The 26,762-nt window shown below is 42.3% G+C and overlaps 1 protein-coding gene across 3 annotated transcripts in view; it reads right to left on the reverse strand.

Annotated features, from left to right (window-relative positions):
* Window positions 1-26,762, reverse strand: part of VPS35 (VPS35 retromer complex component) — a 169,109-nt gene that overhangs the window by 85,624 nt on the left and 56,723 nt on the right. For all 3 annotated transcript variants that reach the window (XM_033941682.1, XM_033941681.1, XM_033941683.1), the window contains exons 5-9: window positions 13,351-13,533; window positions 10,510-10,723; window positions 8,728-8,811; window positions 3,152-3,261; window positions 596-692 (exon numbers count right to left, since the gene is read on the reverse strand). In XM_033941682.1, coding sequence (XP_033797573.1) covers window positions 596-692; window positions 3,152-3,261; window positions 8,728-8,811; window positions 10,510-10,723; window positions 13,351-13,533 — 688 coding nt within the window. The remainder of the gene's footprint in view (window positions 1-595; window positions 693-3,151; window positions 3,262-8,727; window positions 8,812-10,509; window positions 10,724-13,350; window positions 13,534-26,762) is intronic.

Consider the following 26,762-nt stretch of genomic DNA (forward strand, 5'->3'; position numbering starts at 1 on the left):
ATTCCCCATGCTACTCACAATCTATAAGACAGGAAGACAGAAAACCTGAGGGAAAAAAAAAAACCCTTAACAAAGCATCTTCAATTGCAATTGAAGACAAGTCTTGACTATTCCACAGAGAAAAAAGACTGAAGATCCCATATGATTTGGACTGGTGAGAAGGCACTTGCTCATGCCTGGTGTGGGCCTCCAAAGGCTTTTTAAATGTCCAGGAACACTGGGAAGTGCCCATACTGGGGCTCTGTTGAGAGACGTCACAACACATATGAGAAATTTAGTCCTGCTTATCTTTGGAGAAAGTTAAGCAGGACTAAATTTCAAAGTACACTATGAGCTTAAAATTTTTATGCTTGCCAATGTTACAATAAAGTATTCTTCAAAACAAAGAAATAGCTATCTACATTTATGAATTAATTTTACTCAGTCTCATTAATACTGAATACAATAAATGCATGTATTTGACACTTTTTAGAGAAGTGTTCAGTATTCCATTTATACAAGAGCTATAGTTAGCTAGTTGAGTAAGTTTAAAGAAGTAATCCTGGTGCATATGCAGTTGTATCCCCAGAGACGATCTACAAAGCAAACAGCTTACCTGTATAACAGTAGCTACCTGCTGTGAAAAAATGTCAAAAAGCTTAATATCTGCTGGGATTCCAGGTCCATCTTCACGATGTGCAAATAAAGCTAATCTGTAACAAAGATGAAAATCAAACTTTTTGATTTCATACTTCTACTGCAGTACACAAAGCAAAGGATTCTTTATTACTAGTTCTGACATTCTGGCCTACCTTTCCAAATAATGCTGAAGATAGATAGATTAGAGTTATTCAAACGCTGTTACAATAAATTCTTGCCCTACTGTCTAAATGGGTACTTGAAGAAATGAAAAAAAGCAATTTTCCCAATTTCACAAAGAATTTAATGGAAGTAGTGGAATATGACCCTAGTTTTGGACATTTGCTCTAATCATTAGACTGCCCTCTCCCATATGAAATCCATTGTTCCTGTTTAATGCTGTCCATGCCATGTAGGAGTCTCATTAAGTTCATTCACAGGGCAACATATGAACCACATTTCAGAAAGACAATCCATGTCACCCAGACATAGGCTATGACGGTTGAACTAGGAAGGAAGGTGTTAATATATGAGAAAACCTCTAGTTAGCTGTACATGAAGGCCACTGGCATCACAGCCACACTAAGAACAAGTTCCAATTTAGTTGAAAGCCTAAAAGGCTGATCACAACACCAGACTACAAAGCCTTCAGGAGAGAAATAAAGACCTTGTTAGTCAAGAACTTTATCAAGACAAACTATTGCTGTATCCGATCATTTCAATCTATTCCCAGATCCTACATACTGCCGATTAAATAACTAATATGTAATTGGCCCCAGTTATTTGTTCCTAATCCTGTAATTCGCTTGGATATATCCAGAATACCTCTCTTGTAATCCGCTTAGAATCATAAGGTCATGGCAGAAAAAAATTCATTTCTTTGTTTTTCCTTAAATTTAGTTGATAAATGAGCAACATGTTTTCCCCTTTTAGTGGGCTTGTAAAGGATTGTTTGTTGTATGATTTGTTATTGGAATATTTGTATGGAAACCCTTTTTTTCTTGATATCTTTATGATATTGTAAATGTATTAAACTCAAATTAAAAAAAAAAATAAATAAAAAACCGGTAACAGGCCGGGACATAGGCCGAAAAAGCTCCGCTGCAAGGTCGAAGCTGCGGGGCCGCGGCCACGCGACCTGCCCGGTCGAACAAAATTTTTTTTTTTTTTTTTAAAACAACAAAACGTAACGAGAGTCAACAGGAATGAGCACAAAAAACCCAAACCCGTGGGCACAGAAGGCACAAAAAGGGAACATCGCACAGAGAGTTTCAAAGGCAAACTTCTCAGCTCCGCGGAAGAGAAAGAACTGAGGAGACACGCCCGGTGCATCGGGCGGGAAGGCACTCGCACATGCGCGGTGTGGGCAACTCGAAACTTCTAAAAGTTTCTACAAGCAAGTATGCTTGTGAGATGTCCGCATCGGGGCTCCGTTGGATGACGTCACCCACTAGTGAGAATACCTGCCTGCTTGTCCTGGGATAATTCACAGTTCTTCTCAGAGAACATAACTCTTCAAATATAAATATGCAGACATACACTTAAATTCATTCCTGTCTAAAACTCAAAACATAAAAACAACCTCACAATAAAATTTACTCTGCATTCACAAAACTGCTCTGTGGGCAGTAGGGACATCTATCTATATCTATATCTATATATATATATTTTTTTTTTAAAGAGGAAAAAACTAAAGCCATTTCAAATAATCAGCCAAATGAGAGAAAAATACAAGTTTATGATTGCCAGTCAAGGTTATTTTCTCTACAGTGCTAAGACTGTTATAAAAGCATTACATCCAGTTATCCTGCAAGCACCTGCTGGGCTTATTAAATGGACACTGTGGGGAAAAAATTGAGCCTCAGGATCACTGCTTCCGTGAGGAAGAAAAATTACAGACAAATTTGAAAGGCCCATGGCTTCCAGATGTCTGAATGGAGTACTTACCATCCTTTAGCTATTCTACACTTTTTGGCCTATTTTCTAACTCATGCTAAATTCTTTCTCCTAGCATGCATCAACAACCAAAGTTAAGGCATATTGGGTGCAAAACCCTGTTAGCTATTGAAGATGTTCCTAGCACCTTTGGGGCAGCAGCTATGTAAGTACTATACAGCAACGATGTTTTAATGGCATGATTGAACATGGAATGCACTTAGCTGCCATCTAGAGGTGTTGCAAACTAGATCACATTATCTATCATCTTAGTAATTAATGCATAGTAATAACCTTCATGCTAACTGGAAAGCAAAGTCCCTGTCTTTACCATACCCCTTAATAGGAACTTTCACATAAGGTGTTTAGCATGACCCTCATTGATTTGTGTCCCAACAGTTCATATAATGCCACATATTTAGCACACATTAAAAAGCTATATATTAAACACCTAACACAATTTAAGAAATAGGCCTCTTTACGTAAAACAGACTAACTACAACATATACCTTATACAAATAAATATATAGGCCGATCTTTTCTTCCTTATATACTACAAGTCTCAGAAAAGGCATATGAAATCTCTTACAACACCCACCTATCAATTAAAGCAATGATTATATTCTTCACGTTCACATTTTGATGTAACTCAGCACAGGCCCGCAGGAAAGGATTCAGTGTCTGAAGGTGAAATTCATCTGGGAACACCTTAGAAAAAGTAAATGTGATCACACTACATTCAAGGATAAAAATTTCAACAGCCATGATACATATATCTCAATACAGCTCTCTGTATTTTGTGGAAAGTACCAGGTAATTACGTCTAGGAATAGTATTTACTGACTTTGCCTTTAAAGCTATTATGTTTGTTCAGGTCTAGCAGATGTATAGGGGCTGGTGAAAACTAGTCTTTGAATATTATAATACCCATGAAAGGACCTAAATAAAAGATAAAGTATACGAGTCTCTGGCATTACACAAGTCCCTTTCTCGTATCTGTTCCACATTAAAAAAGCAATTTTTGTGATCTTGAAAGCTTATGTATTCCACCACTCTTTGTAGAAGTCCTTTAGATGGTATCGATCTACAAATCCAAAATTATACTGTAAGAGAAACTGTTGTAACCATCCATATAATTTAATACTAATTTTTTAATTTTAGCCACCTTTTCAACAAAATGCTAAAGCGACTGTGCTAATGGCTACCGGGTGTTAAAAACAGCTCTCCATTAAAAGTCATGAATTTACAGCTTAATACATCGTGGTGAAGGAACTGGACGGCATATAGACAGAGAATAGGAGTATATAACCCTGACTGTATAATACATTATCACAAGGTAACTGTTAACATGGGTGCACTCCCCCACCCCCATGATCACAAACCACAGGTGTCTAATAAATAAATTGAGTGCCTTAGGGACAGGCCCCAAAATGACAGACTGGGTGAGGACTGGGTAGTGATCAATGGAGATCTCTCTGAGGAAAGAGATGTTACCAATGGTATGCTTCAAAGTTCGGTTCTTGGGCCTGTTCTTTTTAACATTTTTGTAAGCAATATTGCTGCAGGTAAGATGTGCCTCTTTGTGGATGAAACCTAAATCTGCATTAGAGTAGACACCCCTAGTGGTGTGAATCACATGAGGAAGGACTTAGTGAAGCTTGAAGAATGGTCTGAAATTTGGCAGCTAAGATTTAATGCTAAGTAATGCAAGGCAAGGTCATGCATTTGGGCTGCAAAAAACTGAGGGAATGGTAAAGTTTAGGGAGTGAAGAACTTTTGTGCACAAAAGAGGAGTGGGATTTGGGTGTGATAGTATGCGATGATCTTAGGGTGGCCAAATAGGTTGAAAAGGAGAAGGTAAAAGCTAGGGTGCATAGGGAGAAGAATGGCCAGTAGGAACCAGGGGGTATTGATGCCCCTGTATAAGACTCTGGTGAGACCTCATTTAGAATATTGTGCACAATTCTGGAGACCGCACCTTCAAAAAGATATAACAGCATGGAGTTGGTTCAGAGGAAGCTCACTAAAATGGTTGGTGGTCTTTGTCATAAGGAGTATGGGGACAGACTTACTGTAAAGATATCAATATGTACACTTTGGCATGAGGGGAGAGATATGATAGAGACAAATACCTGAGTGGCATGAATGCCCATGAGGCATTTGAAAGGAAGCTCTGGAATGAGAGGGCATAGGATGAAGTTGAGAGCTGATAGGCTCAGGAATAATCTAAGGAAATATTTTTTTACAGAAAGAATAGTAGATGCATGGAATAGTCTCCCTGTAGATGTGGTAGAGACAAAGACTGTGTATGAATTTAAGAAAGCATGGGATAGCCATGTAGCATCTCTTAGGGCGAGGAGGAGGAGATAATGGATGCTGTGGATGGGCAGACTGAATGGGCCATTTGGCCTTTATCAGCCATCATGTTTCTATGTAACCCCTTTTTTGAAAGCACAATTTTCCTGAAGACCATCATCCCAGCATTTACTGGTAGTCTTGGGGAAGGAATTATCTACTACTTACCCCATTACTGCTCAGCTTCAAAAATGTCAATAGTCTCACAGTACTACAGCTCTGCTAAATAAGGATTGCATAATGGTCCAGGCATTAGAGAAGGGGCTGAAATTCCTTCAAGCCTACGTGTGTGCGTGTGCGTGCGTGTGTTCCTTTGCACTGGGGACTACATCAAATATACAGCAGAAAGTATGGATGCATTAAATTTTGGCACCAGTGATATCTTCTATGCAATTTTGAAATATCTGGAAAGATTTTAATTTTCTGGCCACAAAATAAATGATTTTTATCTTTAAAATAACTCTTAATGACTAACCATTTATCCTGCTTTCTCAAAAGGTTAACAAAATTAGCCTTTTTAGATAATCCTCCTGGATCCCCAGGTGGCACCACCCCATCAGATTCCCCTTCAGATTAATTAAGTATATAACATTTAGAGATCCTCAAAACCTCAGCATTAGAAAAAGTGAGAATCCCGTTGAAGTACTTTCTAAGTAAAAAATCTGGAGATAAATAATTAGAAAATATAAAAAACTATTGCGTTCAATTCAGGTCTCCTTATCTCAGGAAAGATAGAGTGGCAGTAGAAAAGGTTCAAAGAAGAGCAATCAAGATGATAAAGGGGACAGAACTCCTCTCATATGAGAAAACACTAAAAGGTTAGGGTTCTTCAGCTTGGAAATAGAGATGGCTGAGGGAAGATATGATTAATGTGACCATACGTCCCGTTTTGAACGGGACCGTCTCGTTTTTAGACCCCTTGTCCCATTGTCTCCACACCCAGCTTCGGGATGCTAAAATGTCCCGTTTCCAGAGGCAGCATCCCAAAGCTGTGTGTGGGGACAACGGGACAGATGATCGCTTCCCCTCCCTCCCTGCCGCGCCAAAGCCAGCCTGCCTCCCTCCAGCGCCGAAGTCTGACCTACCGCCGATTCAACCCCCACACACACCCTCCCGTTCCTCTGCCGCTGCAACTGAAGAAAAGGAAGGTCCAGGCACCGGCCCACAAACCTTCTTCCTGACGTCAATTTTGACATCAAAGAGGAAGTTCCAGTCCAGCCAGGCAGCGATTGGCTGGCCCGGAACTTCCTCTCCGACGTCAAAATTGACGTCGGGAAGGCTTGTGGGCCGGCGCTTGGACCTTCCTTTTCTTCAGTTGCAGCTGGCGGACCGGGGGGGGTTGAATCGGCGGTAGGCCAGGCTTCAGCGGGCATGAAACAGCAGTGGGGGCCAATCTGAGGGGGCCAGGCTTCGGCGCTGGAGGGAGGCAGACAGGCAGGCTGGATTTAGCACGGCAGGGAGGGAGGTAGGCTGGCTGGCTTCGGGGGGTGGGACAAAGACTGAAAGACAGTGAGGAGGACGTAGGAAGGAGGGAGGGAGGAAGGAAGGAGAGAAAGAGGCAGAGAAAGGGGGGTGTAAGCAGAAGAAAGACTAGAGAGAGATAGGCCTGGACCAAAGGGGAAAGACAGGAGGCAGATGCAGGACTATGTGAGGTGCAGACAGAGGGGAAGAGACCCTGAGGAAGAGCAGAGAGAAGCAAGATCATAAAAGAGGAGGGAGAGAGAGGGAGACCTGGAACAAAGGTACAAAGAAGAACTGACACTGGATCTTGGGAGGGTAACAGAGGGAAAAGAGAGAGAGAGAGGGAAAAGAGAGAGAGAGAGGGAAAAGAGAGAGAGGGAGAAAAGAGAGAGGGAGGGAGAAAAGAGAGAGAGAGGGAGAGAGGGAGGGAGAGAGAGAAAAGAAAGAGAGAGAGAGAGAGAGAGAGAGAGAAAAAAAGAGAGAGAGAGAAAAAAAAGAGAGAAAGAGAGAGAGAGAGAAAAAAGAGAGAAAAAGAGAAAGAGAGAGAGCTGGACCCAAAGGGGATGGGTCTGGAGAAAGAAAGAGAGAGAGAGACCTGGACCCAAAAGGGATAGGGCTGTAGAAAGAAAGAGAGACCTGGACCCAAAGGGAATGGAGCTGGCGAAAGAAAGAGAGACCTGGTCCCAAAGGGGATGGGGCTGGAGAAAGACAGAAATATTCAATGCACAGTCAGAAGGAAGTGCAACCAGAGACTCATGAAATCACCAGACAACAAAGGTAGGAAAAATTATTTTATTTTCAATTTAGTGATCAAAATGTGTCAGTTTTAAGAATTTATATCTGCTCTCTATATTTTGCACTACATGTTACTGAGGTGACATTGCATATTTTAAAGTCATCTGCCTTGACATCTTTGAAACCCCCTCAAATATAAATGATAATTAACATTTTCTCTGCGTATAGTGTGCTTTGTGGTTTTTTTAATTTTATGGTTACCATTATGAATTAATAAGATATTATGTATACATGAAAAATGAATGGAAGAATTGGGGGCGAGGCTAAAAATTAATAGATGTCTCGTTTTGATGAAAAAAATTAATGGTCACGTTAGATAAGATTGAAGTCTACAAAATCCTGAGTGGAGTAGAACGGGTACAAGTGAATCGATTTTTCACTCCATCAAAAATTACAAAGACTAGGGGACACTCGATGAAGTTACAGGGAAATACTTTTAAAACCAATAGGAGGAAATTTTTCACTCAGAGAATAGTTAAGCTATGGAACGAATTGCCAGAGGTTGTGGTAAGAGCGGACAGCGTAGCTGGTTTTAAGAAAGTTTTGGACAATTTCCTGGAGGAAAAGTCCATAGTCTATTATTGAGAAAGAGATGGGGGAAGCCACTGCTTGCCCTGGATCAGTAGCATGGAATGTTGCTACTCCTTGGATTTTGGCCAGGTACTAGTGACCTGGATTGGCCACCGTGAGAATGGGCTACTGGGCTTGATGGACCAATGGTCTGACACAGTAAGGCTATTCTTTTTACTCTCACAGCATTCTCAAATACTACAAGTTTATGATGTAAAGTAATTTAAGCAATTTACCCTTGACTGCTGACACTCCTGCTGATTGCATGATTTATACCTTCAGTTCCATAACATGATATGTGACCAAAGTTGTGTAGGCCTTTTCTTCATCTTTCCAAGTTTCACAATTGATCCAGAGTGAAAACTTAAAAGATTTTACAGCTCCAACCACAGATCTCTCAGTTTTTGAGACAATCTTCCACAAGTGTAATAAAGAAACAGTTTCAGGTTCTACAACTACTTCAGTCAACTCTGAAGTTGCCACAACTTGAGAAATAGGTAAAAGGGAAACAAACAATTGGGGTGTTTGAATAACTCATGAGTCATTAACCAGATTAGTAGGGAACAAGCAGAGTCTGGTCAACAGAACTCAGACACTCTCGAGTCTAACTGAGATTCAGGAAATAACCCAGAATAGAAGGAGGCTGATGATTTACCCTTAATCTTCCATTTTCCTATGCCTCCCAATAAACAACTAGACAACTCATCAATTCAGAATGTCCCCAGGTCTTCTTCCTGCTCCTGAAGGCCTTTAGAGAGATAGGCTTCTTGGGTCACGCACCACATGCACAATTCTTTTCATCACTGGAGGTGATCCCAAAGATGACTTCACCCGGGTAAACTGCCTTAGGCCAGATGGAACAGATCCAAGCACTGGATGTGTCTATTATCTCTCTCCTCTCTTTACAGCATTTATATCAGCCTGCTACAGGGTTGAAATGAATTTTTTCCACAATACAGAATTACAACTTTCTAATGTGCCCCTCAGCCTTACCTGTATAATACACTCCATGAGATATTCCTGAGCCAAAGCATCCCTGCAGTTTACAACTTGTTCCAAAATACCAGGCAACACAATCTGAAACAGCAAGAAAATTTTCATTTGTTTGCACAAACCAGATGAATCATACATGCATTATTTATTGAAGCAGGTGTCTAATATCTACCTGGAAAACATTTGTTTTAATTTTCTTAATTAGATGATATGGTTACTCTGTACTATATGTAGAAAATCTCTCAAAAGCATGTTGTAGAAAAAAAAAAACCAAAAAAAACAGTTCTCCAAAAGCAGAACAAGCCTCAAGTCACCAACAAAATCCTACATAATGCACTATGATCTAAGTACTGGATAGCAAATATTCCTATAACTCATGTGCACACAAATGTATGTAATGTTGGCACTAAGCACTGATAATTCTGTATGACAGCACTTACTCTATTGGTTATTGACTTACTTGTTTTACCATGATTTCAGATGACATTGGTACGTACCTTGCACACTGATGACTTCTAAAGGTTTATGCAATTTAAGACCAGTATATATGGGACAGGGAGGGGAAGGCAGCTTCCCTATCTCTACAGCAGTTTTATAAAATACTATATTCTAAATAAAAACCTCATTCAATAAAATAAACACCAAAAATATAATTTGATTACTTTAGGTTAAAAAAGGCAAAATAGGAAGCTGCAATCTTGCTTGAACATTTTCCACCCTGGCGATATGAGTTATAGAGAGGTTCTGAAGATAAGCCTCTGCCTACTCCATCAAACAGTCACATCCTGTGCCAACAGTTGACTCTTGGTTCCACCCTGCCAGTTCACATATGCCATTGCCATTGTATTGTCTGAAAGGACCCAAACTGTCTTGCTTATCAACAAATCCCTCCAGACTGGCACAGAATGACACACCTATTGCCATGGAAACATATTACACTATGAACTCCAGAAGAAAGCTCTCTTTGGCCCAAAGCAAGTTATTGAAATAAGTGTTACAGATAAATTTAAAAGCTTAAGATCATATTCAAATGTTCCTGTCATTATATGTGCAAACTACCCATTTAGAGAGACTACCCTAGCAAGAAGCCTTTAGCTTATTATAAGATAAAGGATACAAGACAGAGTACCATTAAGCTCACAGTAAAATATAGAAAGACTCAAACTACTACAAAATGAGAATTTCTGAACATTTCTGGGGAGAATAGGATAAATCATTAGTCTTTAAAGATTTCACAGTGATGTCTAAAGTATTAAGTGTATAATCTATGTTATTTTCACTTATTGAAAGTGTTTTATAATGAATAAAGATTATAAAAAAAAAAAAAAAAAAGATGTCACATGTATTAAATGTGCATTAAAAGTAGCAGAGTCAGATCCATTAAAAGTAGCAGAGTCAGATCCAGAATCATGAAAATTTAGCAACTGTTAGGAAGTTACTTGCTCCAATCTTTATAATCATACCTTAAATGAGAAACATTGCAATTGTCATACTGGAAAAAGTTAATACACCACAAAGATTCATTTGTTTCTAACCATAACAGAGCTAGGTAAATTGAAGCACAAGTAGGATGAGGCAAACCTGTTACTTCAGTTTTCAGGTATTTGATGTAGTACCCAAATTCAAAACAATATGGATTCTCAAATTCATATTTTATAAGCCCCGATATTTAGAGACCTTTTTCTTTAAACTTTCTTCACATTAAATGCAATAGATTTATGTACATAATTCCCAGGCTGCCCATTTCTTTTAAGTTCAAGTAAATATTTGCTAGCACATTACCTGTTTATATCTTTCCACATTGACGCCTTCTAGCTGACTGAGACGCACTAAATTGGTTCCAACTAAGATTCTCAGTTCTTGCCTCTCCCGCTCCCTTTTTTCTTTGTCTCTGCTGTGGCCTTGGTGTTGCATTCTCACCCACAGTTTGTTCATTTCAGCAAAGTTTAGCAGCACAAAGTCCATGGAATCACTGATGTCACCTGTTACTTCTTCACTGTAATTAGATTTTTAAAAATTCAACACCATTCATATTTCTATATACAAACTTTTTACCAATTGCAAAATTTGATGGCATAACATGTTAAGGTCACAGCTGACCATCTTTGATAACATGAGAAAGAGATTAGGTTCTTAACTTGCTAATATTTTTTCTAGTAGATAGGTGTGTCATTCTGGACAGTAGGGTATTCTCCTCATGCTTGCAAGCAATGCAGAAGAAATCCATTCCAGGTTTTCAATTCCTCCTCATTCTCCAGAGGGCTCTGCTGCCCCCTTCAGTTTGTACCATGCTCTGAAAGTATAACAAAACATGTTAAACATTTTAATTGAAATATCGAAATAACCATATCAATCAAACATTTATAAAGCTCAAACATTCCCCCAATGTATTAAAGCAATAGATTATTCTTCATATCAGTCGCCTCTGCCCATATCCTTGGAGTCATCTTCGACTCCAACCTCTCATTTTCTACCCACATCCAACAGACTACTCAAGCTTGTCACTTCTATCTCTACATCACCAAATGTGCCCCTTCCTCTCCGAGAACACTACCTGGACTCTTGTCCACACTCTTGTAACCTCATGCTTAGACTACTGCAATGTACTTCTAACAGGTCTCCCGCTGAACTGCCTCTCCCCCTGAAATCTGTACAAACCTCTTTTGCACGACTTACCTTCTGCCATCTTCTGTACACTTGCCTCACCCTTCTCCTCAAAATCACTTCACTGGCTCCCTATCCGCGTTCACATACAGTTCAAACTCCTATTACAAACCTACAAGTGCATTCATTCTGCAGTCCCTCAGTATCTCTCCTCTCTCCTTATACACCTCCCCATTCCTCACATTTCTTTTATCTGTACCCTTCCCCTCCACATGCAATTTCAGTCTTTGTTCCTTTCAGCTCACCACCTTGTAAGTCTGGAATAAACTACCTGAGTTTGTCCGCCTCACCCCTTCCCAAGAAAAAGTCTCTGCTTGTTTGGCTGACATTGCTGTCTGGATGTCCTGCTGTCATCTGAAACTAAATATGTCCAAGACTGAGCTGCTCCTATTTCCTCCTATACCCTCTGCTCCTCCTCCTTTCTCCATCTCTGTAAATAATGCTGTCATTGTTCCAGTCTCCTCTGCTCACAACCTTGGAGTGTTCTTCGATTCTGACCTCTCATTTTCTACGTATATCCAACAAGCTGCTAAGACCTGTCGCTTCTATCTCTTCAGTATCATCAAAATTCGCCCCTTCCTCTCCGATCACACTACCCGGACCCCTGTCCAAGCTCTCGTCATCTCACACTTAGATTACTACAATCTACTCCTAACTGGTATTCCTCAGTGTCGCCTCTCCCCCTTGCAATCTGTGCAAAACTTTGCTGCGCAACTCATCTTCTACCAACCTTGTTACGCTAATGTCACCCCTCTCCTTAAGTCACTTCATTGGCTCCTAATCTGCCATCGCATACAGTTCAAGATCTTATTGCTGACCTACAAGTGTGTTCATTCTGCTGCCCCTCAATATCTCTCCTCACTTCTCCTCCCAGAGAACTCTGTTCCTCAGGTAAGTCACTCTTAACATTACCCTTCTCTTCTACTGTCAATTCTAGTTTGTTCCTTTCATCTAGCTGCCCCCTATGCCTGGAATAAATTACCCAAGTTTGTCCTACTCCTCTGCCCACCAACCCAGTCCGCTGATTAACGGTTCCCCTTAACTGTATCCATGACATCCTATTTGTCTGTCTTGCCTGTTTAGATTGTAAGCTCTTTTGAGCAGGGACTGTTTTCTTACTCTTTGTGACTGTGCAGCGCTGTGTGCGTCTGGTAGCGCTATAGGAATAATTAATAGTAGTAGTAGTTCAAAAGTAGGCTGTAAATCCACTTTTTTGAAACATCCTTCAACTCATAACCCTACTCCCCTCTGCTTAACACCCTAGCCAGAGGTTTAACCATCCCCTCTAAATGTAATCCCTACCCTGGCATCTTGTCTGTTTTGATTGTAAGCTCATTGGTGCAGGGACTATCTCCTTTGCAACTCTGTACAGTGTTGCATACGTCTGGTAGCACTCTAGAAATAATTAATAGTAGTAATGGTAGTAGTTTCACACTTGTTCAGGAGTTTGTATGAGGTTTATGTAGACTTCTGATGCATTCTTACCCACCGAAACATGGCCGTATTGAGTTCACCCTATTTTTGCCTTTTGTGAATAAAAAACTGTTTATACATTTTAATAATAGAGCCTTCTTTATTTGTTGACTCTTTACCAATGACTGGAGACCTTTTGATTTTTAGATAACATGTAATAACAGCATCATCATATACTCTAGTAAAAGATGAGGGCTGTATTGAATAGCTTATTTTACTATTCAGTCAATTACAAATAATGGGCATTGAGTTTTAACATAACAAATAATAAAATAAGCAAAGTGAAATCTGAACTCAGGTGTTTATTTCAGTAAGATTTAGCATGGTTGAGTCCCGGATTATTCATATTCAAAATTAAATCACCCTCTAGCCAAATATGAATAATATATTTGGGGCACTATTCGGGGCAGAATCAAATTGAATATTCAGTACAGCCCTACTTGATATATTAAACAGTATTTCTGAAATGTAATATATGATTCTTACTCTGTTTGCTCGCCTTCATCTGGCAAAATATTTCGTGTGCATTGAAGAAGATAGTTTCGAAGAAAAAGACCCCTTAAAGGATGCTGGACACCACGGCACATTTCCACTAAATCCTTCAATATATCTTTCCTGGACTGGGAAAATGACTTTACATAAACTACACCAACTGTTATAAGCAAGTAGCTAAAAAAAAGAAAAAAACATCCAAGCAGAGATTTAATCATCATATTATGTCTCAAATATACATTTTGAACAAGATGATGACAAGATTATGTTCACAATTCCATTAAAAGGAATAAAAAACACAAACACGAATCATATACTACCTAAATCTTTACAGGACAGAGTAATTCAAATCATTGTTGGAGCATTAAAAAAAATGCTACAGGCCAATATCTTCAGATGTTCATCATTTAATAAGTTCACAAGTTTGCAAAATTATTTGTCATTAAAAAGTTACATTAATACAAGGGTCAATCCAGTAAGCTGTGTTACCCTTAAATGCAGAGGCTTGCTCTCAATTTTTCCACACTAATATTATTCACAATGCAGGAAAACACAGATACAACAGGTGTTATCCAGAGAAAGCAAGCAGATATTCTCACAGATGGGTGACATCATCCACGAAGCCCTGGTACAGACAGTGCAAAAGTATATACCGTCACTTTAAACTTCTTCAAAAGTCTTGAGACTACCCGTACTGCACATGCGCCAGTATCTTCCCGCCTGACATTGGCTCGTGGAGCCATCAGTTCAGTAAAAAAATATAAGAAGCCAACTAGGTTGAGGGAGGGAGGGTTGTGGGAATATATATGCCTGCTATCCTTAGATAACACTCGTCACAGGTAGTAACTGTGCTTTATCCCAGGAAAAGCAGGCAGAATATTCTCACAGATGAAACTCCATAGCTAATATTGAAGGGATGGAGGGAAGTTGGCACCTAAACAGAGAATATATTTTGTAGAACTGTTTGGCCAAACTGACTATCCTATCTGGAATGGTTTTCCAAACAGTAGTGGGATGTAAAAGTATGAACTGAGAACCAGGTGGTTGTTTACAGATGTCTCCAATGGGAGTGGAACGTAGATAAGCTACTGAAGTTGTCATTGTACTAACTTTATGTGATATGACACGACCTTCCAGTGGAAGCCCAGCCCGAGAACAGCAGAATAGTGCTGCCCGATTTCCAATTAGAATCTGGTGAATCGATTCAAATCGGTTCGTTTTTAAACAGTGGCGTACCTAGTGACACCCGGGGCCCATCATTTTTTGGCACCCCCTCTCATCTGTACGAAAAACATGATTTTTAGTAACAAGCCACACGTCACACATGAGTACCTAGGAAAAGACAGCATCTTAGATATGCAGTGAGCAGTACAAAATCAATACACCCATTGTAAAACTAAACAAGCCAGACTAGTACAGATCAATCCTACACCGTCAATCCTAACAGAAAACCATGTCTTTCGAACACAGAAAACACCTTTGCCTAGTTTGGAATATGTCATCACAAACTTACCCCTCCCCTTTTACAAAACTGTAGTGTGGATTTTAGCCACGGTGGTAACAGCTCTGACGCTCATAGAATTCTGAGCATCAGAGCTGCTACCACCACGGCTGGCGCTAAAAAACGCTCCACAGTTTTGGAAAAGGGGGGATAAAATAGAAATACATAGACAAAGGTTAAATTGAACCAGCAAGAAGCTGGACTCTGCATACAATGCAACACCACAGAAACAGTGACACATGTCTCCTTTTTGTTTTTGTTTTTCTTGTTAGCACACTAAAGTGGGGGGAGGGAGTTGGGAATAATTTATACATAATATGTTAAAATATGCTATATAATATGTGTGTTTATTCTTACTGAAAATGTGATAAAGGGTGGGTGGTTGGGGGGGTTATTATATCACTAGAATATTATGTGGTAGAAATTAATGTGCTATTGTGAAATAACTTGTATGGAATATTCTTTTGTGCACTTGCTGTTTAATTTGAAAATGAATAAAGAACGTTAAAAAAAAAAAAGCAATAAAAAAATAGAAATTTTTTTTCTACCTTTGTCTTCTCTGGTTTCTGCTTTCCTCATCTTCTTGTTACTCTCTTCCTTCCATCCACTGTCTGCCATCTCTCTGCCCCTATATGGCATTTTTTCTCCTATGCCCCTTCCAGAAACTGTATGCCTTCCCCTTCCATCTCTCCTTTCACCCTCATTGGTCTGGCATCTCTCTCCTCTCCTTCCCTCTCCCACACCACTCTTCTGCAATCCTTTTATTCCCTCATTTTCCTTTTCAATTTATTTTCTGTTCATCTAGATTACGTTCTTACTACCCTCTCATCAATTTCCTTTTTTACTGTCTACCTACAGCTCACCACCTATTTCCCCTCACCCCCCTCCAGTATTTCCCCAACTCAATCCTTTTCCCCTATCATGTGCCCTCCTTTTATTTATCCCCTCCTTCCATCATGTGCCCTCTTTCTCTACCCCTTCCATCTAGTACCTTCTCCTCTCTCTGTCCACTTCCATCATCTGCTCCCCTCTTTCTCTCCTCCCATTTCCTTCCTGCATTTGCTCCCTTATCTCTCCCATCTGCATTTCCATCCAGCATATTCTCCCCCTCTATCCGCCACACTACCATCCAATGTCTGCCCTTTCTCTCTCCATCCACCCCTCTTCAATCAGCATCTGCCCCCTTTCTTTCCCTCCAATCCAATTCCATCCAATATCCTTCCCCTTTATGTTTCTCTCCCCTTTCCCTATGCATCAATTCCATTAGCACCACCCTTCCATTCCACCCTGTCCCCTTTCTCTCCCTGCACCACTATTTCATTCCAGCAGTCCTGCTCCTTTCTTGCGATAACTGTAGCTGCCAGCTGCCGGTCCACCCCACTCTGATATACTAGCTCTGGAGCAGAGTCGGCAGCCGCGTGCTGGAAGGTCCCGCGATGACTCCAGGCTTTGCTCCGGAAAAAGTAAGTTACGTCGGAGGGGGTTGACCCAGCAGACGCAGGTAGTTGCGACAAGGACCTGCGATGACTGCGTCTGCCGGGTCCACCCCCTCCGACATAACTTACTTCTTCCGGAGCAAAGCCAGCAGACAAGTCATCGGGGGACCTTCCTGCACCTCAGCGCAGCTGCCGACTCTGCTCTAGAGCAGTATTTTTCAACCTTCTTACACCTGTGGACCGGCAGAAATAAAAGAATTATTTTATGGACTGGCAAACTACTAAGACTGAAATTAAAAAAACACATTTCTGCCCCGTCTCCACAAGCTCAGTCCCCACAAACCATCTGATCCCATCCGCATAGTCTCAGTTATGATTTTATATTGAACATATTTTATTAAAGTATAAAAATAAACAATATTCTGTACAACTGTCATTTTATAAATATAAATATACAGAGCAAGGACCAACAAAACCCCTGTCTCCCCTCCCCTTCACATATATCCCCTCTACTATCAAGAAAACTGAACAAGCCAAATTATTATAGAATGCTACACAGAAATATCATGCTAACAGAATACTGCAGTCACACATGACAGGAATAGTGTTAGGGGAATGCCCCTGGTCCGAGAGAGCCCTAAGCCAGCTGGAAGCTAAAGAAGTACTGCCTGGGCTTTGCAGTCCCCAGTTGTCTCTAGCAGGATACATATTTCAAATCTGATATATTCTAATGACAAAATGGAAATAAAATGATTTTTTTCTACCTTTTGTTGTCTCTGGTTTCTGCTTTTATCTTCTATTCACTCTTTTCCTTCCAGCGTCTGCCTTGTCTCTTCAATCCAGCATCTGTCCGTTCCATCCACTGTCTGCCCCTTCCAGAAACTGTCTGTCTCCCCCTGCCATCTCTCCTCTAGACCCCTCCCCCTTTGGTCTGGCATCTATCATCTTCCCTCTGTTCCCTCATGGTCTGGCATCTTTCTCCTTTCATCTCTCTTTCCCTCCCCCCTGTGGTTTTTAGCATCTCTCTCTTCTCATTTCTCTGCTCAGATCTGATATCTCTGTCTCCTTCCCCGTTCTCTGGCATCTCTCTCTCCTCTCTCTCTTCCCTTTCCTTCTCTGGTCTTCCTTCTTTATTTTCTGCGTCCATCTAAATTAAATTCGTTCTTACTATGCAGTCCTCAAATTCCCTCTTTTCACTATGTCTACCTACAGCATGCCATCCCTTTCCTTCACCCCTCCATTATCTCACTAACTCTATCTTCTTCCCCCATCCAGCATATGTCCTTTTTCTTTATCCCTCCTTCCATCCAGTATGTGGCCCTTTTCTGCCGTCACCTTTCTATGTTTCTATGTTTCTATTCAACATTTGCTCTCCCTTCTCCCCACTTCCATCATCTGCCCCTTCTCTCCACTTCCATCATCTGCTCTCTTCTCTATCCCCCTTCTCTCCACTTCCATCATCTGCCCTCTTCTCTTTCCCCCTTCTCTCCACTTCCATCATATGCCCTTTCTCTTTCTTTCCCCCTTCCATCATCTGCCCTCTTCTCTCCCCACTTGCATCATCTGCCCTCTTCTCTCTCCCCCTTCCATCATCTGCCCCTTCTCTCTCTTTCCCCCCACTTCCATCATCTGTCCCCTTCTCTCAATCTCTCCTCCACCATAGCCCCATCTTTCTCCCTTCCTCATCTTTCCGATTTTGGCAACAAGATCAGCAAGCCCCCCCGCCCCGCCCCCGACAGCACTCAAGTTTGGCCTCCTTCTCCCGGCATCAACAGAACTTCAGATCGGCAACAGGTGCTCAGTCAAAAGCTTCCCTTTGACTGAAGTGCCTGGGCGGAAACAGGAAGCTGAGTCAGGGGAAGCTTTTGACTGAACACCTGTTGTCGATCTAAAGTTCTGTTGATGCCGGGAGGAGGCCGAACTTGAGTGCTATTGCGGGGGGGGGGGGGGGTGGCGCCGATGCCGCTGAGTGCCGTCGCCGTTGCAGCCCAGGAATTTTCCAGACCTGGCCGGCTGTGCACCCCCCCCTAAGGCTGCACCCGGGGCGAACTGCCCCCCCTTGGTACGCCACTGATGTTAAGAAAAACCGGACTCACAGATTCAGCCCTGAGACCCGTTCAAGTTTTCCCTCTGCCGCCATCCGCTGGATTCGTTCCCATCTAATGTAACTTCCTGTTTTGTGAAACCGGAAGTTACATCAGAAGAAACAAAAGGACCTCATGCAGCTCGGCACCGGTGGCAGCAAAGGAAATATTTTTATTTTTGGCTGGCTCTCTCCTCTCCTCCCTGCGATTTCATATTCACAGTGTACTGTAAGTATATGAATCAGGCAGGGGGGCTGGTGAAACTGAGAATCAGCAGGGGGGCTAGGGAAGCTGAGAATCGGCAGGGGAGTTGGGGAAACTTTGGGGATGATTTGCTTTGGGGAAGCTGTGAATCTATGTTTCTAACTAATTTTACAGCTATGTTATAATTTGGATGCTCCTATTTTTGACATGATATTGCCTTGGTTAAATAAAATGTTTAAACTTAAAAAGCTGTGAATCGAATTGAAATATTTTTCTCTGAATCGGGCAGCACTACAGCAGGAGATACATTCTGCCAACATGTGGAGATCATTCTTTTGAGTGAAAGTTCTATGAGGCTTGAACTGAGCCAGGTAGTAAGCCAAAGCACTTTTACAATGGAGATCAGCTTCACCAGGAAGAGAATGTGGTCTTGGGAAGAAGACAAGCAGAACTATAGACTGGTTGCGATGAAAGTCCGAGACTACTTTAGGTAGGAATTTAGGATGTGTGTGAAGACTGGGTTCACCCAGAGAGAGGGGCCTGAGCCTTGGAAAGCGTCGCAGTTCTGGAGTCGTCCGGTGAGCTCTCGCCAGCCCTTGAAAAATCCAGGGGAGATGGTGTAAATAGAATGTTGTATAAGGTGGATCTTAGAGAAGTGCTTGAAGTTCACTGGCTCAGCATGCGGAAATGATGCCGATTAAGAAAACTACTTTCTAAGTAAGGTACTTGAGAGATAAAGTTGCAAGTGGTTCAAATAGAGGCTTCATCAAAATGGAGAGTACAACATTGAGGTCCCAAGCAACTGGAGGATTATTTGATTAGGAGGTTTGGAATGAAAAGACCTTTCATGAACCTGGGAACCTTCGCTCTGAGTCAGCAAAGTTTGGAAAATTTTTTAGTGGAATGGGTTCCATTACACTGACTTAAAGGAGAAGGGGAAATCGGGATTGTCTCGGCCACGTTGGAGCAATGAGGATCATGGTGGCTGGCTCCTATCGAAGTTTGAACAAAGTCTTCCCAATTAGAGAGATTTGAGGGAACACAGAGAGAAATTTGTTTGTTCAATCCAGGAGAAAAGCATCTGTCTACAGATGAGGAGAGTCTGGAACAGAAACAAGGAAGTTTGTGATTGCTCAGAAATATAAATAATGATATCTATTTGCGGAGTTCCCCAGATTGAGAAGATCTGATGTAACACAGTTGAGCTGAGTGACTACTCATGGTTGAAGGGATCTGGTTCAGTCTGCTAGAGTACTTTGTTTGCTTGCTAGCTAGCTACACAGCCTTGAGAAAAATGTTTTACGGAACTGCCTAATTCCAGATCTATATTGCTTTTCAACAAAGTAGGCAAGACCCTGTATGATTTTGTTTACATAGTACATGACCACTAATTGTCTGTCTGGATCAGTACTACTTGGTTGAGAAGACGATCCTGAAAGGTTTGAAAAGCATTGTAAATCACTCATTGCTCTGGAAGATTGATGTGGAAGATTTTTCTTGAATGCTCCAAGTGTCCTGAGTGTGAAGGTCATTGTGAGAGATTCCTGGCTGGGTTTTCCAGGAACCCTGCACATTCACCCAATCAGCACACAAACCACTTTAGAAGGTGCAACAAAATGTTTTATTGAGACATCTACCTAAGCCTATTCCCTCATAGGCTCAGGAAAAGCAAAGATATACTTTTAACTTCTATATCTCGTGTCTAGTGCAATAGCCTAAACACTAGGCAGTTAGCCATATCACATTCAGTCCAGCAACCTCAGCTTTTGGTCAATTTCCCCATTTCTCTTAGGTTTAAACCACCATAAGTCTGGTTCCTACTTCACTTGTTAAATAGTCCAAAAAGAACCCCTTGCCTATTGCTTGAGGAACCATACAGGGGTGTCCCCTTTCCCTATTGCTTTTTCTGTTAACATTGGAACCGTTACTCTCCATGATTAGGCTGTTCCCTCTGTCAGAGGTCTCGGTTAAGGCACTCGCTTATGCCGACGATCTTTTAATAGTTCTAACTGACCCCCCCAGGAGTCTTTACCTATTCTTTTGGATACCATCTCTCGTTTTGGGGCCTTCTCTTCTTTTGGATACCATATCTTGTTTTGGAGCCTTCTCTGGGTTTAATTTAAACTATCATAAGTCTCAGGCTCTTCCTCTACTTCCAGAAGTTCGGGTTTCATGGGTGGGTCACTTTCCTTTACAGTGGGCGGCAGATCATATTAAATATTTAGGGATCTTGATTCCTGTTCAACTCTCCTGTTTGTATGCTTTCAATGTGCAGCCTTTATTGCAAGATACTGCTGTGAAATTGAATCTTTGGCGAGCCTACCCTCTTTCCCTGCTTGGTAGAATTCATTTGTTTAATATGATTTTGGCTCCAAAGTGGATGTATGTTTTCCAGATACTTATCCTCTTTCTGAAGGTCAGAGATGAATGGAAAATGTGGCAGTTTCTGCAGGCCTATCTGTGGCTGTGAAAGAGGGCGGGGCTCCCTTATACTGATATTTGTACCCCAGTCTCCATGGGGAGGCCCGGGCCTCTTGAATGTCAAATTTCTTACTGTTGCTTGTGCTTTGAGGCATGTCAGTGACTGGTTTTGCTCTGCTAAGGACTTTACAGCTACTAGCCTTGAACTGTCACTCTTGGACTCTGTGCATTTCAGTTGTTACCTCCATGTCATGGGACTGTGTCCCCCGCCTGTTGCCACACTGTCTCATCTGCTTCCTACGGTTGTTGCTGCATGGAGATGGATTTCTAGAAGTCACCATTTTTCTACTAAGGCTTCACCGTACCTGGCCATCAGACACAATCTGCACTTTCCAGTAGGTGCTTCCTCTCCGGACTTTCAACGCTGAGCGTAGAAAGGTATTCATTATCTTTTTCATGTGCTCACGGAGAAGGACAAGATGATGCCCTTTTCGGATTTGCAAAGGAGTTCTCTCTTTCTCCACGGGATATTTTTCCTTATCTACAACTTTGTAATTATATCACTAGTCTCTGTTGGACTGATCTGACCGAAGATGTCTAGGAGGAACTAGGATTTCTATTTACCCTGCGGACCCAGAATAAAGTTCCTCTGAGATATCAGAGGACTCATCTCCTACCCTTGTGTATTGAGCTTATGCAGCAGCGTAGGACTCAGATCTCCCCATTACCTTGTCGGAAGCTACCTTCAAGTCCTTTGTTCTTGCTATTCGTAAGGTTACAGTCAATGTAGCCTGTTGGGAGCTGCAAAACAAATTTGCTCTTCACCTCCATATATCTCCCCGCCGGGCCTATTTGGCTGGAATAGCTCAGACCTCCAGCTGTACCAAATGCGACTGTCAGGAGGCCATTTTGGGTCACAAGTTCTGGTAGCAACACTCAGGTGCAGCGATTTTGGGAACTGTTGTTGTAAGCCCTCTCCTCTCTTTGGAAGTGCAGCGTAAAGCTGGAGGCACAAATCATGTTTGATGTTTTCTCTCTGCAATCCCCTACTCCGAAGGGCTACCCTGCTTTTCTTCAATGGGCGATGCTTCAAGGAAAAAAAAAGACTATTTTGTTGCTTTGGCTGGAACAGCGTGCCCCAAATCTTCAACAATGGAGACAGCATATAACCACTTTGCTGAAATGGAACGCACCCAGCTCAGAACCCTGGATTCTTAAACAGGACGGCAGTTTATGCACATTTGGGGACCCTTCTGGAATTCCTTTTCCCCAACTGCGAGGAGTAGACTTTTGAACTTTTAAGATGCTGTGAGAGTCATGCAGTGTATCTTCTGTTTGTGATACTTCATTTTGTTCTCTCTTTCTCATTTTCTTTCGCTCACTTGCATCAGTTCTGGAATTGGATGGGTGGGCGGGTAGGTGGGGTTGGTATTGGTGGTTGATACTGAAAATTGTTTCAGCTTGCTATTTGCTGTTTTTGCTTTTTTTCATATTGCTGGTTCTCGTGTTGGCTGTGCTTGTTTTCTTATGCTCAATAAAAAGGATTTAAACATAGTCCAAACAGAAGAACATTTAGGAGAAAGAAACTCCTTTTCTCCAGCAACAATCTCAACTGGCTTCAGCTCAGCTGCCACACTCCAAACACAGGACAATCACCTTTAAACAAGCAGGTCCAGTTTACAGAGGTCTTGGATTAGAAGCTCACCTTTCTAGTGTTTTCCTGGATGGGTTCTCGGCTAGCTTTCTCACTCCAGTGCTCCCCAGGGCTTGAATGCAGTCACAGCTAGGGAAGGTCTCTCTCCTTCATGATCCTCTCTCTCTCTCTGGGGACCTCTTTGAATGATTCTCGTCTATGGCAGATAAACACCTCCCTGCTGAGTCCCGCCCCCTTACTCAGCAGGGTTACCTTGTTAAGAAGGCTCAGCATTGAGCTGTAAAGCCTAGAGCAGTCTGGGACACGAAGTATGCTCAATTTTAGGCTAGCAGCCCCTGCTGTATGGAGATGGAATGGTAACATTAGTGGAAGATAACCCCTTACTTTTCCACAGCTGTCTAGATGGGCTCCCCATCCTAACACGGAGGCATCTGTTGTTAGTATCTTCAAATATAGATGAATATGATAAAATAAGCCCCTGGATAGATTAGTCGGTACCAACTACCACTGAAGGGACTGACATAGTGAGGCGGAGACCCGGAGTTTTGGGGATAGCCGATCTGTGGTTTGGGACCACCGGGAGGCAAGAGTACATTGTGTGACAAATTTAGCTCTCTTCCTAGCTTTGTCACAGTAGTAACTAGGAAGAGCAGGAAGCCCCTATGCAGGAGAGCTGACCAGGTTGGCTCTGCTGAGTGTGAGAGCGCTGACCTCCCTTGCACCAAGATTGTTGAGTCAGACAGCGACTCCTAGGGAGAGTACAGACCAGTTGCAGGTTACTCTCCCAAGCCTGCTGTTAGAGCTCATAAGACCTCAGGGAACAGGAAACTACATCTCCCAGAAAGGCAGAGACTTAGTAGGAAGCTGTCATGTGATCAGTCACAGCTGCAGAGGGAGCTTTCTCCCTTCCCCCTCTTTAGAGCAGGGAGGGGTAATTTTGAGCCTCTTAAAACGAGGCAGCTGAGACCCAGAGAGGGGGAGGAGCAGAGTAGCTGGGAACGTGAGCCTGCAAAGCAGCACAACTCCACTCCCCAGCTGAATGCTGAAGAGCTGGGATGAGACTGGGATATGGTGGAAATATCAAAGGTGTCTGAACCCACCGGAGTGAGACAGTCAGACAGTTGGGAACCCATGGACACTGATATGCCAAGTATTCCTAGAGAGAGGTTGGAAGCCATGGACACCAGCTAAGAGGTTGGAAGTGATGATACTTTGTTGATGCTTACCTGTTTTTTGTGAAGTTTTGGGACTAAGTTTATTTTGTGGGCAGAATTGTCTCACTTCCCAGAGCTAGGCTCCGAGGTATTCTCTCACTCTGTTTGGTACTTTAAACTGATGGGACATATGCAAACAACGGAGCATTTCTGCTTGCTCTCCTCTCAGCTGGAAGTTAATTAACTACTGATAAGCTACTGCAGGGAACGTCAGCCACGGAGGAGCTCTGTTTGGTATAATTCCCTAGCTGCAGTCAGCCTGTACCAGAGTGTCAGCTTTGGGCAGTATACTTTGTGGTTTTGGAAAAGTCTTTTGGTCATGTAAACCAGAACCTTGTGTTTTGTTCTTTACTGCTCCTCCATAGAAAAAAAGAGCATTGCTAAACTTACCTCTATCCTTGAAAGGCTAGTGAAGAGGACTGAGTTACAGAGACTGAAGTCCAGCCATAATTCTGGTTTTGTGTTTTCTTTACTTTTTGATTTTTGGTATAACATTCATTCTAGTGCTTGTGAAGCCAGTGTGGTCAGGTTGGCCCTCTTTTGCATACTTTGGTTTCTGAACAAATGTACTGGAAAATATTACAACCTACTGATAATACCAGAACCGTCTTGACCCAGGGTCAGAAATAAAAGTATATCTTTATTTTTAAACCTTTTTGAGTATGTGTGGTTTCCTTGCCTGCTTTCACTGTGGACATTTTACCTGTTGGTTTTCACCCTAGGCCAATGCCTAGGTGGCCTGAAGGATTCCCTAGTTGGAGGGAACGTGCTGGGAGCAGTAACGGTCGCGGTGAACCTGGCTTGCTGCGGTGATCAGTAGCCCGGGATGCGACAATTGATGCTTTCTTGAGATGAATACATGCGAATGGAATTACATGAACTGTTGAAGCCATCTGTCTCAAAGTAGACATGCATTTGTAGAAGTGAAGTAGAGTTCAGCCTTTGTTGAGGGAGCTAAATACGAGCCTGAGTTGTGTCCAATAGAGCCCCAATGAATTTCAGATCCAGGGCTGGTTGGAGATGGGACTTCTGGTAATTGACTGCAAAACCTAGAAGATTAAGGAGACGTATGGCTGAGTTGATGACTAATTGAGCAGCTTGAAATGATGACGCTTGATCAGCCAGTCACTGAGATAAGAGAATACATGAAAGCCATAAGAGTGGAGTGTTGCAGCCACTATCATTAAACATTTTGTGAATACCCTGGGTGCTGACACTAGGCAGCATGACAGCACCTTGTATTGAAGTGTCATGTTCATATCCAAAAGCAAAGATACTTTCTGTGAGCTGGAAGGATTGGAATAGGTGCATTGTCCTTCTCCAAGAGTGGAAATAGGGTTCCCAGAGATAGCATCCAGAATTTCTCTTTCATCAAATACTTGTTGAAGGCATAGATCTAAAATTGGACCTGGACCTCTGGTCTTTTTCAGTATGACAAGTATTTGGAGTAGAACCCCTGGCCTCTCTGCAGAAGGGGTATTGGTTCAACAGCATTGAGCTTTAGAAGGGCCGCCAGCTCTTGCTGAAGGAGGGCAGTCTGCCACGAAATGAAAGAAGATTCTCTTAGAGGATTGTTTGAAGGTACTCTTCACCTGCGGAGCATATATTCTTGTTTTACAATTTTAGGAACCCTAGTGTCTGATGTGATGAGAGACCAACAAAGATGGAAATGTACGAGATGGCAGAGTGGAAGGGGGAGATTGTAGAATGCTGGATAAGTTTCCCAGAAGCTAGTCAAGACTGTTGTGTCTTTTGTTGTTGGGGTTGAGTCTTGAGTTTTCTGCTGCCTAGGTCTCCTCTGTGTAGAAGCTCTCAATGTAATAGAGGATGGTACATATCACCGTTTGTCGTATGAGGAGAAGGATATCTAGGATGGCAGTACCATTTGGGAGGCCAAGATCTGAAAGCTTTTGAAACAGAGTAGATAGTCAGCTCTTGTCTGGTGATTCTCTGGGTAGCCTCCTCGATCTTCTCATCAAAACAGCTCATCTCCTAGAAATGGTATATTGGTTAATCAGTCTTGCACGTTCTGGTTGAGGTCTGAAAACTAAAGCCAAGCTTGCCTTCTCATGGCAACAGAATGGACCGATACTCTAGAGCAGTGTCTCGCAAAACTTGAGGTCAGCAGTACACTAAATCCAATGCCCTGGCTGGAATGCACCCAGAAGTGCACGGAGCCCCATCTGGCCACTACCTGCTTCGGTGGAGGGATCCGGGAGGTTTGGGGAGAAGAGGAGAGACATCAGCCAGGAGAAGAGTCATCCACGCCAGCTGACTGCCTACAGGATGTGCCTTTCATCGTGAGAGGCACAACCTGTAGGCTGTCAGCCAGCATGGATGACTCTCCTCCTCGCCAGTATGTTGCAGCACACCTGAAATCGCAGGAGGCACACAGTTTAACATAGGAACATAAGCAATGCCTCCGCTGGGTCAGACCTGAAGTCCATCGTGCCCAGCAGTCCGCTCACGCAGCGGCCCAACAGGTCCAGGACCTGTGCAGTAATGCTCTATCTATACCCCTTCTATCCCCTTTTCCAGCAGGAAATTGTCCAATCCTTTCTTAAACCCCAGTACCGTACTCTGCCCTATTACGTCCTCTGGAAGCACATTCCAGGTGTCCACCACACGTTGGGTAAAGAAAAACTTCCTAGCATTCGTTTTGAATCTGTCCCCTTTCAACTTTTCTGAATGCCCTCTTGTTCTTTTATTTTTTGAAAGTTTGAAGAATCTGTCCCTCCCCACTCTCTCTATGCCCTTCATGATCTTGTAAGTCTCTATCATATCCCTTCTAAGTCTCCTCTTCTCCAGGGAAGAGAGATCCAGCTTCTCCAATCTCTCAGCATATGAAAGGTTTTTCATACTTTTATCAGACGTGTCGCTCTCTTCTGAACC

The sequence above is a fragment of the Geotrypetes seraphini genome, chromosome 4, assembly GCF_902459505.1.
Source record: "Geotrypetes seraphini chromosome 4, aGeoSer1.1, whole genome shotgun sequence".
In the NCBI taxonomy this organism is placed as follows: domain Eukaryota; kingdom Metazoa; phylum Chordata; class Amphibia; order Gymnophiona; family Dermophiidae; genus Geotrypetes; species Geotrypetes seraphini.